This window comes from Aethalodelphis obliquidens, unplaced genomic scaffold, assembly GCF_003676395.1.
Source record: "Aethalodelphis obliquidens isolate GAN/ISIS:26980383/991018 unplaced genomic scaffold, ASM367639v1 scaffold4, whole genome shotgun sequence".
NCBI classification, from domain to species: Eukaryota; Metazoa; Chordata; class Mammalia; order Artiodactyla; family Delphinidae; genus Aethalodelphis; species Aethalodelphis obliquidens.
Genome location: NW_020837948.1, coordinates 4,220,702 through 4,233,506, shown reverse-complemented (window position 1 = coordinate 4,233,506; position 12,805 = coordinate 4,220,702). Strand labels below are relative to the sequence as shown.

The 12,805-nt window shown below is 44.5% G+C and overlaps 1 protein-coding gene and 1 long non-coding RNA gene across 2 annotated transcripts in view; one reads left to right on the top strand and one right to left on the bottom strand.

The window, feature by feature from the left end:
• Window positions 1–1,482, top strand: part of LOC113614942 (uncharacterized) — a 39,814-nt gene extending 38,332 nt beyond the window's left edge. Inside the window, exon 3 of the long non-coding RNA XR_003430786.1 lies at window positions 1,390–1,482. This is a non-coding gene — a long non-coding RNA (uncharacterized LOC113614942). The remainder of the gene's footprint in view (window positions 1–1,389) is intronic.
• Window positions 1–12,805, bottom strand: part of LOC113614908 (short transient receptor potential channel 7) — an 81,298-nt gene extending 68,493 nt beyond the window's left edge. The window contains exon 1 of the mRNA XM_027096769.1: window positions 12,644–12,805. Within this exon, the coding sequence (XP_026952570.1) occupies window positions 12,644–12,805 (162 nt within the window). The remainder of the gene's footprint in view (window positions 1–12,643) is intronic.

Below are 12,805 nucleotides of genomic sequence, written 5' to 3'. Positions count from 1 at the left end.
GTCGTATTTCCTTCAAGCCCAGTCTCCTGAACAACGCCCCCCACCCCACTCATTTTTGTCCCCTTCACCCCAGCCTTTCTTCCCATGTGTCCTTACCCTGACCACCTCTGATTCTCCAAACATTATCACAGCTTTGTGCTTTGCCCCACTGTTTTCTCCATCTGGAATCCCCTTTTCTTTGGCATTCTGACCCACCTTTCAAGGTCTGACTCAGAAGCTACCTATTCTGCCTCCCTGAGGGTTTCCAACATCATTTTTTGTCTAAATTAATCTTTCCTTTCCTTGTTAGACAGAGGGCTGGAGTCAGAAGTGTGTAGCCCTTTAGGATGTAAGCTTCTGATGGCAGGGGCTAGGTCTTTTATTTTATTTATTTATTAAAAATTTTTTTTATAGGAGGTTCTTATTAGTTATCCATTTTATACATATTAGTGTATATATGTCAGTCCGAATCTCCCAATTCATCACAGGCGCCCCCCCCCCCCCGCCACTTTCCCCGCTTGGTGGCTATACGTTTGTTCTCTACATCTGTGTCTATTTCTGCCCTGCCAACAGGTTTATCTGTACCATTTTTCTAGGTTCCACATATATGTGTTAATATACGATATTTGTTTTTCTCTTTTTGACTTACTTCACTCAGTATGACAGTCTCTAGATCCATACACGTCTCTACAAATGACCCAATTTCGTTCCTTTTTATGGCTGAGTAATATTGCATTGTATATGTACCACATCTTCTAGGGGCTAGGTCTTTTAATCTACAGATTTAGCTGATAATAGGTGTCACATGATTATTCTCTCCTTCAAGCTTGCAAGTCGGCCTGTTCAGGAAGAGCTAACACCTATCAGAGGGGAAGCAAGCAAAGCAGTCAGATGATGATGTATCCAATGGTTTTATTTTGGAGTAATACATATAAAAAGATTAATTGGGGCTTCCCTGGTGGCGCAGTGGTTGAGAGTCTGCCTGCCGATGCAGGGGACGCGGGTTCGTGCCGCAGTCCAGGAAGATCCCACGTGCCGCAGAGTGGCTGGGCCCGTGGGCCATGGCCGCTGGGCCTGCGCGTCTGGAGCCTGTGCTCCGCAACGGGAGAGGCCACAGCGGTGAGAGGCCCGCGTACCGCAAAAAAAAAAAAAAAAAAAAAAAGATTAATTGATTTGTAATTTCTTCAGGATGCAACTTGCTGGCCAAATTGCTACTGATTTTATTAAACAATGGTATTTTGTATTTAAATGACCTTTAGTTTTAAATAAAATAAGGCTATTAGTTACGATCTGAGTTTCCGTGGACTCTGTGCCAGTAGTTGTAGGACTTTAAGAATGAGACAAACCATGCCTAATGTCTAGTAGCTCATCATGGACTCATTTCCTATTTATCTCATTTTGTTTCTCAAGAGAACCCTGAGTTTCCTCAACAGCTTTTAGGAATGCATCTCACCTTGAACGTGGGATTTTGTTGAATTTGAGAAAAATGAAAACTGGAGGAAAACTCAGGTATGGTACATTCATTCACTCAGTCAATCATTTATTCAGTAAATATTTTTGAGTATCTTCTGCTTGCCTGGGTCTGCTCTAGGCTAGGAATACAGTGGTGAGCTACCACCACAGAGCTTACTGTGTTGAGGGAAATAGACAATAAACAAGTAGACGAATGACAAATGATATTTGCTACAGAAGAGGGCACTGGGATAGACAGTGGCTGATGAGGGAGGGAGTCACAGGGCAACACGTCTGCCATGCTACTCAGTGGGGCTGCACTGAAACCACGCCTTAGCTTAGCTTCTCCTGCCTCGTCCTGCTTCTGCCCCTTCATTGCAGGCTTCTCACTCACTTGCACAAGGACCCTTGTCTCCAGCTCTGCTTCTGGAAGTGATGATCACGAGCCTCAGAACTCCCTGGAGTCAGGGACTGTGCCTTTCTTGTTCACTTTTAGATGGAAGGTTTAAGTGGGAGGCTGATGTGATCTGACTATTTCAGAAAGTTCTCTGACGGTTGCTTGTGCGTGTTGGTGAGGAGGAGGGGAGGGTGAGGTCGGAGGCAGATGGATCAGTTGGAGGCTACTGTAGTAATCCAGGCAAGACAGGACTATGGCTTGGATTATATAAATTAAAGCATCTCTATTAAGCAAAGGTTTTCATCCACAATTACACTTACAAGACTCCCCTTCCATCAAGAAATTTGTAGGTGACCTTAGGCAGATGAATGTTAATAAAAGAATAATGCATTATGGTACATAATGGGAGGAATATATAAAAGATTAAATGCTTGTTAACACTCTGAATCCATATATGAGCATTTAGTACAGAAATAATAAGACGGAAATGTGTAGTTGGTCTTTAGCTTAATTGCTGGAGTTAGTTACAGGTCCTTGGGCTGGGGGGACTGTAATTTCTAAGATCTGTTTGACTGGGATAAAAGTGACAATTTGAAAATGACTCTTGTTCTTTCCACTTTGGGCTGGTAACTGCATTTGGTTTGCGTCTATTTCTTGGAGGCAGTGGCGACTTATGTTCCTTTGTTGAATGCTCCTCAAATTCCTCTCTTCCTGTTAGTCCCTAACTCGGAATGTAATAATAATCAGCCTCTGAATACCTTAACAAATGCATCACATGATGGATATAAGGATAGGTAAACTAAGGCTACACAGCTTAGGAAACATGATAACCGAGAAGAAGAAAAATGCTTTAAAGGATTATCCTTCCATGCAAATATTTATATATTCAAAGAGCTGAACAGAAGGCAGCAGAATAACCAAAAAGGCAGTAGTTATTTTGTCTGGTTGTGCGGACTTTGAGGAAGTGAAATCTCTTTTGCAAATGTGCAGTAGTATTTGCTCTTTAGAGAAAATTGTGTCAGATGATTCAACAGCAGGCCTGAGGAAGGGCAGAGAGGAGGCATCAGATGCTCTGCTTTTCCCTCTTAAAGCTGAGCCAGGCGGGGGGGTGGGGGGTGGGCAGGTCAGCAACTCAGGCCAGTGAGTGGAGGAGCACTCCTGAGACTCACTGTGGAACACTCAGCTGAACTCCACTGTGGAGGACAGAGGCCCCATTGCCTCTCCCTGCCGTGTGGGGCCATCCTGAGAGCCACCTGCTGCTCTCCTCCATCCCTAAGACTGCCAGACCAGAACCACTGTTAACGGCATCTCTGCATAGGAAGAGCTCTTTTCCAGAGTTACAACCCCAAAAGGATACACAGGTCGGCAATGGAGGGCATGGAGATGATGGCCCCATACTCTCAGGCCAGCCTGGGACATCATCTGAATTCTGTTATGTGGATTTTTGATCGTGAGGGGAATTACAGATGTTTGGAGTACATTAAAGCCTATGGCTTCACATTTTACACCCATCTGTCTATTCATTTGCTCACCATGGAGACTGCACATGATGTGTTGGGTGAGTACTATTTCTCAGTCTTCAGAGACCAGGATGAATGAGGAGAGGTCCCACCGGCCAGGAACTCAGTCTTTACAAAATTTAGAATCATTAGAGAGCCTTTTAAAAACACAGTCCCTGGGCTCCCACACAGGAGAATTGGATTAGAAGCTCTGTGGGTAGGGTACTGACATTTTTTTTTTTTTTTTTTTTTACAAAGCTCCCAAGTGGTTTCCTTTATGTAGCTAAGTATGAGAACTTAATTTGTTCTAGGGAGATACATTGAGTTTGATTTCGATCTAACGTTGGGTTTGGTCTAGACAGATGCAGTGCATCCTTGGGGAACTACAATCCCTGTCCTCAGTGGTTTCCAGTTAAGGGGTTATAGCCTAGATCCTGAAAACTATCCCAGAGGTTCTCAACAGGGAATGATTTTGTTTCCACGTCTTCCTGTGGAGACATTAGAGACCGTGTCTTGGAGACATTTTCGGTTGACAAAACTTGTGAGGAGGGTGCTACTGACACCTAGTAGGTAGAGGCCAGGGATGTTGCTAAATATCCTCTAATGCACAGGACAGTGCCCACAGCAAAGAATTATCTGGCCCCAAATGTCAACAGTGCTGAGGTTGAAAAAGGCTGGTTTTGTCTTAAGGGTAGTTTCTGCTTGTGAAACCAACATGGCATATAGTTTCCATTAGCTAGCATTATGCACTAACTGTGTTCTAGCTACATTATGTGTTAATAAACATTGATTGTCATTTATTAGGTACTATTGTTTGTCCCCACCGTACAGATAAGAAAACTGAGCCCCAGAGATGAAATAACTTATCTAAAGCCACCTATCTAGTAAATGAAGGACTTGGGATTTGCACATGTGTAGTCAGGTTTCCAGCCATAACAGTACGCTGCTGCCCAACAGGTTTTATTTTTCTTCTCCTGAGAGTTTTTCCAGGCAGAAAAGGGGTACATACATACTTGCGTTAGTTCTTCTTAGGATTGTTGCTTGAGAAAAACAAGACTACTTTTCCTAGGCAAAAGATAGCCGCTCTGAGCCAAGAGATTAATGGACGTTGGTCATTTTTGTGCCAGCTGGGGCCACGAAAGTGCTGAGAGGAATCCCCGAAGAGGACACTGATTGATGCTTTCAATACCGATGGATTCCAGCAGCGTTTGGCAGCTCCTGGACCTCCTGCAGCACAGTTTGGGGTAGTGCCTGACCAGCCAGACTGTGTTTGTGACAGCTCTGGTCTTCTTAACTCTGAGCATCTGTTGAAATGATGCCTCAGCAGGAAAACACAGTGGGAGAATGTCTGCTCAGAGCATGTGAGCGTCTGATTGGCCTCTCAGGCGTCCTCTAGAAAGCCCCAGTGTCCCCACATTACCTTTGCTCGCTGGCCCTGTGCTCTCTGCAGGCGGAGGAAATGAAACAGAACCCCAGTAGAGGTCAGCTGCTGTCTCTAGTGTCCCTACCTGTGGTCACCACACTAGGGTGAGGGGTTTCAGCCAGTTGTGCATCTACTGCTGAGCCTCATTGTCTCTCTTAGCACAGATTTAGGCCAGGAGGCTTTTGAGGGTTGGAGTAGCATCTGCCTTATCCAAGGGGCTCCTGCAGGCCAGCAGGTTAAGTAATTTGAGACAGGTTAATAAAGCCACATATTAGTAAGTGGAGAGTGTGAGCCGGCATGCTCCTGGCCATGACACTATAAACTGCTACACAACACGTTCTGTTTTCTTCTTATGGGAGTTTTTCCAGGTAGAAAAACGGGCCAACTTACGGCATGACTGTCAAATGTGCACAAGATGGTGATTTTTGGAGGAAAGAACAAACAGACTTATGCTGTTGTTAGAGGCCCTGGCCCAGCTTTAGACAGGGTGGTGATGCTGGGGGAATGTTCCCCCCACACCCCTCCCCTCTAAGGTTGCCCCTCCCTCCTTGGTATTCTCCTCTGTGGGCACATTTTGTGCACTTCTGGGCTCCATCTCTATGAAGGAATCTTGAAATGAAGTTCACAGCAGGGAATTGAGGTTCATGGAGGACACTGACTTCGTATGTTACCATTTTTTGTAGAGATTTTCCATTTTTGTTAAGAGCACAGGCTGTTGCAAAGAATTTACAGTCTCTAGTATTGGCTGGGCTATTGGGTCTACTGTTCAGCTCTCTCTCCTCCCATCTCCCACAGAATTTTTCTCAAACCTTTTTAAAGAAAATTTTTTCAGGCTGCCTTCTACCTCAGAGGGTGATTCTGCTTCCGATTTATAGAGACGTTGATGCTTTTAATATTAATTTCCTCAACTTTTTTTCCTGTTGGTGGTCATTAGTGCTATTTACCAAATAGCTCCATTTTTTTGTCTCCTTTCAAACACGTGGCAGGATTATTCAGCACTTCCTGGCCCCTTTTGTGGTGGGGTGGGTGATGTGACTAATTGTTGACAGTGAGTTGTAAGTAGAAACAATGTGTGTCAGTTCCAGGTGAAAGCATTTAATTGCTGATGTGAGACTCTCCAGGGCTGGATTTCCCTTTGGCAGGGTGGAAACATTTGAGATGGTGGCATTTCTATCAGCCTGGGTTCCTGAGTGAATTCCTCTGAATTCTGTTGCAAGATGGAAATAGGATGAGCAATAAATAAACGTTTTTGTGTGTGTGTGTGTGTTAAAAGCCAATACAACTTTGGTTTTGCTTGTTAACGCAGCATAACTTCACCTGTCTTGATTAATAGTCTGTCCCTTTTGCTCAACAATATTGCTGCATCCATACCGACCCTTTTTTTTTTTTTTTTTTTTCCGGTACGCAGGCCTCTCACTATTGTGCCCTCTCCTGTTGCGGAGCACAGGCTCCGGACGCGCAGGCTCAGCGGCCATGGCTCATGGGCCCAGCCGCTCCGCGGCATGTGGTATCTTCCTGGACCAGGGCACGAACCCGTGTCCCCTGCATCGGCAGGCGGACTCTCAACCACTGCGCCACCAGGGAAGCCCCATACCCACCCTTTTTGCTTTTCAGCCTTTCTCAGAGGCTTTCTATCCTGAGAAAACCACCCCTGATTAAATTCCTCTGATGGCTTCCTAGTGTTCCTTAAAAAAGAACAAAACCAAAATCCTTCAGCATGGTCTGCAAGCCTCTGGTTCCTGTGTGCCTCTGTAGACTCATCCCACACCCCACTCTTCCTCATGCCTTCTGACTCTGCCACATTCACATTCTTTCAGTTCCTCTTATAGGCTGTATTTCTTCTCACCACAGGGCCTTTGTACAGCTTTGAACATGTGTTTTCCTGCCAGAAATGCCCTCCCCACCTCTGGCTAACTTTTCTCAGAGCAAGCATTGAGTTCTTCTGAGAAGCCTTTATTGACCTCCCCAATTAGGTCATATCTGCCTTTAGAAGTTGTAATACCATGTTTTTCTGCTTCATAACACTGACTTCAGTTGGAACATTACAATTTATTGGTGTGATGTTCTGATTAATATCCATCTTCCCCACCATGGTTCATATCACGTCATTTTTATTCACTACCACATCCCCAGTGATTAGCACAGCATACTTTGTAGTCACTCAGAGAAAGCTTGTTAAATGCATGAGTGAGGATATATAGTCATACTGTCCAGTTTAGTAACCACTGGCCACATGTGCCTATTGAAATTTTAATTAATTAAAAAATTAAGAATTCAGATTCATAATTACATTAACTGCATTTCAAGTGCTAATTAACCATATGAGGCTAGTGGCTACCATATTAGACGGTAGAAAACAGAACATTTCCATCATCATAGAAAATTCTATAGGATAGTGCTGGCAGGATAAAGTCCAAGTTCCTTGTGCGTGGCATATGATACCCTCAAGGATCTGCTGCTGACAAACTCTCCAGTTTGTTTCTTTCCCACAATAGCACAGCCTCAGCCACATCCCCCTCTAAACATGTTCCTTTCATAAACGTGCCACTCTTCCTAAGATATCTGTGGCTTTTTAACTTTAACCTCTCTCTACCTAAATTGCCATCCCTTCCAGAACCTCTCATCCTTTAAGCCCTACCTCAAGCATTTCCACTTCTGGGAAACATTTCCTGAGGTCTAGACTGAGCTGGTCAGTGCTTCCTCTGACCCCCGTGCTGCCCCCTTCCCATTCCTGTTTGCCTTGCTCAGACAGGATTGTGACCCTGTGTTCACACATCTCTCTCCAGTGCTACATGAACCCCCCTCAAGGACAAGGCCTGGGTCTTCTCAGTCTCTCCAGTGCTGAACACAGAGCTGGTGATGTAGTAGACATCAGTGAATGTTAGTTAAATGATGAGTCAGCCAGTGAATGAAAATCACAGGGGATATTATTTCCTGAGTACAGCAGTGTGAAGAAAAAGGGAACTGTGTTACTAAGTAGGGCTAGTGAGGGTTCCGCCTGCATCCTTCCCCCTCCCATGGTCTTGTCCCAGGTCTTTATGTCATGTGATACTAGCTTTCTGGTCCAGGAATCACCCAGGAGCTTGGCAGAGTCAGGAAAGGGCACCTCTGAAATTCTGGGATCTGGAAGGCTCTGCTGAGTGGTGCTGCTTCTTGAGGAGAGTGGGTGGGTCTCATCAGCTGGAAGGAAAGATAGCTGGTACCATAATTGCATCCTCCAAATCAAGCCACATGTCAAGACGCTAGAACTGGGGGCCACCTGGAGTCTGAAAGAGGCAACTGCTGTGAACTCTGCTTTGCTCAGCTAGCAAAGTGCAGAGGCTGTTGCTGCTGTGGTCAGAGCCTGTCTGTCTGCACCTTACCCACCACACTGATGGCTCTCTGAGGGCAAGACTGTGTCTTACTTTCCTCAGGATCCCCTGCAGGCTGATCAGTGACTGTAGGGCTTACAGGCCATGGCTACAACAACTTGTCAGATTAAACTAACCACCCTTATTGGTGACATTGACTAATAATGGACATGCTTTCTGCAATGACAGTGATATAATTTTGGACAAAATATTCATGTGTTCGCATGTTTTTTGGTAGCAGACCTTGGCTTAATTATGTCCAGAGGGGCCTCCATCTTCTCTACAGGTGGAGTTAAGGCTTCTATTGTAGCAAATAGGACCTTCCAGGTCTCACTCTCCTTTGGCGCTTTGAACCTGGAGGACACACGCCCACAAAGTTCTTTCAGTGAATGGAGATGCACCTAATCCCCATTAAGGCCAACCTGAAGTCAGGAAGGAGGAAGAGATGACATAGGGGAGAGAAAGGAAAATAGCCTCACTGTAAGCCTAGGAATGAAGAAGCGATAACGAGGAGAGAGAGGAAGGGATGAGAGTGAAGGGCTCCGAGGTGAGCCTTCAGTTAGACAAGTTGAAAAGGGCATGAAGCATCTTGTCTCTGTAAGCAGTCAGTCAGCAATGACCTTGTGCCAGACACTGCACTGATCTTCCTTTATGGGTGCAGACTGGGCCAGCTGAACCTGAATGGATCACAGACTGGTTAGGCCTTCCCAGTTGGTGTGACTCAGAGTCCCCAAGTGTTTATTTAGAGTTGATATGCAGGGGGAGGGGAGAGTCTTTAAGAAGGATATTTATGCATGTTCCCTGGAGACAGAGCTAGAAATGGAGGAGTCTGCAAGGTGTCTGTCACTCAGGTTGGCCCTGGGGGAGAAGACCAAGGCCTGTATATATACTGGGGCTGTAGGGCCAAAGCTGGAGGGATTGTTTTCTTTATCTGTGAAGCATAGGTAGAGTTGCTTCTGGGCTGAGCTGTGACTCAGTATGGGGAAGAAGCATCCTTGCTTCTTCATGAGGCATGCTTGGCTTCTGAAGGGACTGTGGCCTGTAAAGGCTTAGGGGGACTGAGGTGGATAACAGAAATGTCTTAAGTAATGTGAACACTGACTCTAAGCCAGTGCAATGTGTGTATTAATACTGCCTCATTTATACCCACAGGCTGGTGAGGCCTGGAGCTATTTGAGGCACACATGCTTTATTCCATTTGATTCTTACAACAATTCAATAAAGTAGGCATTATTAACCAAGCTTTATAGATGAGGGAAGTGAGACACAGAGAGGCTAAGTGACTTGCTTAAGTGACCCCATTAATAAGTGGTTGGACCGTGATTAACTTTTAAGGGTACCTTCTTAGCCACTTCTCCAACACTGCCTTCCAAACACAGTGGGAAGGCTGAGTCACCCTATTAATTAAGGCAGAAGTCATGGAGAACAGCCATATCCTCACAAGGCCTTTTGGTCTTTGGGGGAGGAGTTTTAGGCTATAGGGATGATGTCCTTACCCAGGGGGACATTTCTAGCATTCTCTGGGAAGATAACAAAGGACAAGCTAGGGAATATCTCTGGGGATAAAAGGACCCGTCTAGTCCCAAGGAAGGGGGAGCATAGCATTACTGAATGACAGTGATGATGCTTTCCTATGGAGCTGTAGAGACCTTTTCAGTTTCCAAAGCATTTACCCTCATATCAGTTCATTTGAAAGTTCACAGAAACCCTGTGAAGCAAAAGCATATATGCCTATTTTTCAGAAGGGGAATGAGGCCCATAGAGCTTCAAAGACTTATCCAAGACCATGTGGTCATTAAATGTAAGAATCATGCTAGACATCTCCTGACATCCCCTTCATCATTCCTTCCTCTTTACCAGGTGGTCCCTCGTGCCATGGTGGGGTAATTGTCTTTATGTAACAGAGACTGACATTATGGCTGAGGCAGTCAGAGGACCAGACATGAGGGTGATGCCCGAAGAGAGGCAGACATTCAAATGAAGGACATGATCTTGGGTGCAGTGCCAGCCACAGAGTGGCACCCATTTCACTCAGATCTATGCATTTCATAAATATAAAGGCTGATTCTGTATTAGAGTTTCCCAAATACTGTTACATGGAAAACTAGTTTTACCAGATGCTCCATGAGAAAGGGAGTTCTGTGGTCAAGTAATACACATTGTACCCTTCTTCTTTTACAGTAGCAATGCATGATCAAGGTTCTGTAATGTCTTTAAGCAAAGAAACCTTTTTGACTCTGCTTAACTCAAGGTCTCTAAATTTATTTGAACACAAAAACTTCTTTTAAGGCCACCTATTAGCAGCTCATGGAACTACCAAGAACAACTAGTTTGTTTTAATCACTGAATTAATGGTTTGATTTGATATGTGGCAGAGACTTAGGAATTTTTTTATGGCTTTATATTCCAGCCTTATGACACATATATATGTCAGGTGTAAATAAGCCTTGGTGCTAGTTGTTTCATAATTAAAAGACCCAGGGTTAGATTGTGCCCATGCAAGCATTCTAAAGTTCATAAATTAAAAATGAAATCTCATTATAATATCAATAAGATTTTAAAATATTATGTATTTTCGCTGGTAATTCACGATAGAATAAATGTCAAGGAAAACTGTGAGTCTGCTCTCTATGATGGCATATGTGGTTTGAGAGAATTACCTATTGGAGATTTTTGAAATGAGCAAGGCTGACATTTTATGCAGGTCATTTATCATCTTCCTACCTATGGATTGCAGCAGACACTTGACATTCATGATGAGTGTTTCTTGAGACCTTTATGATTCTCCTAATTAGCAAATACCACTAGAGTAAATAATTTCCCTCACAAAACCTCTTTCTTCTGACCAAAACTGTCATGTTCATAGAGTGTTTTCACTTTTTCTTCTCATCCATCACCAGGGCTGTTTTGTACTTGGTAGTTGACAATGAGAAGGAACATATAGGCTCTGAAGTGGTAGCCAAACTCTGGACTTGCTCAGTGATTTGCCCTCAGTGACTGTGTTGCTCAGTTGGATTTATGTTTCAGAAAAATGGTGAATGCTTGCATTTTCATGGGCTGTTGGAATTGCTTGTGAATAGCCAAAACTGTGAACGTAAATCTGCAAATGCCAAACATTGTCTTTTCTTTGGGGTGTCAAATACATCTTCACCTTTCACCCTGTGTTGGGAAGCAGGAGAATACTGTGGCTTGGGGAAGGAAGGAAATGCTAGAAACTCAGGCTTGTTACCATTCATTACCAAGCAGTCTCTTCCGCAGGGTTTCTTTGAACCCCAAGATCATGGATATCTCAGCACCTTTAGGAAGGGATTGCTGTGCTTTGCTGAAGCGCCTCAGTGAGCCCTTGAGATAAGCTAAAAAGTGAGTTTCCCTACACTAAGTAAATAGGATTGTACATACTTGAAACTGCAGCCTGACTCCTCCCTTCCTGTAATTCTATGCTTCTGAAGATTAATCTAAGGCCACATTTCCCATGATTTATCAATTTTATCTTCAGGACTCAGAGTCTTTGAAAAAAGCTCTTTTTCCTAGAAGTTTTGATTATTATTAAAAGGACAGGAAGATTTTTATCAAACTTGGAAGCTCTCTCTAGATGAATACCACAGATATACATGGTTTCTTGAAGGATGGTTCATCCTACACAAATTAAGATAATCAGACAAGAGGAGAAATGCCAAGAGGCCAATTTGGGGGCATTGGAAATCCCCCCCAGTAGTCACCCTGTAAAAGAGCTGGAAAAAAAAAACCAAGCCCTTGAAGACTGATCAGCCATCTTGCTTATGTGGAAAGCACATTGGTATTTAAGCATATGGGTCTTTGGAGCTCTGCAGTTTTCATCAGGATGAATGATGTCGTCTAACATAAGAGCAGATTCTAAAGAATCCAGAGTATATCCAAAGTGGAACCCTAATTGAATTTTGCTCCTTAGGGACTCAGTCTGACCAGCCACTGTGGGTGTGAGGGCTACTGGGTGCTGGTGGCCATTAAAGACACCTTGAGGTTGATTGAGGAGCTGGGACTTACTCTTTTGAAAGTCTAGTCATGCTTCCTATTAAAGCTTTTCATAAGCCTTGAGAGTGAAATTCCTCTGAGCCTCCCAGAACCGTGGATCCCACAAATCCTCTACACTAAGACATTTTCTACACAAGTCCCCAGGCACACAGGGAAAGCTCAATAAATGCCGTTCACAGAGCTGAGTGATATGTTTTTCATGAAAGCTTGGGAATCGGCCTGCTAGCTGATGGGAGCGTTCACTGTAATCTTGTCCTTGCTAGTGGCTTGGAGGTTGAGAATCTGCTCTATTGTTCTCCAGGCTTGAAGCCTGTTCACGGAGTAACTGTCATGATTCACCTCTCTCTCCTGGTGGGCTGGGGGTGAAGAAAGGAGCTCTGAGCAGTCCTGCAGGTCTGGAAGTTCTGTCTAGAGGCAAGTCGGGTACTCAGTGTTGTTACCATCCCCTTGTGGGAACAGAAAACAAGCATGAACACAAAGGTAGGCCAACAGCCCTGGAGCTGGGAAGGCCGGGAGCGGTGGGGAAGCTTACCTTCTTGACTTCGTATTTAATGGCGAGTTTGATCCGGCTCAGACTTGGACGGTGGTGGTCGGACCAGACTTGGAAGTTCACATCACCATTTAAAATCGCTTCCACCTCTTCTGTGTCTCGGCACAGGTCCAGCACGCCCACCACAAAATCCTTGCATTGCAT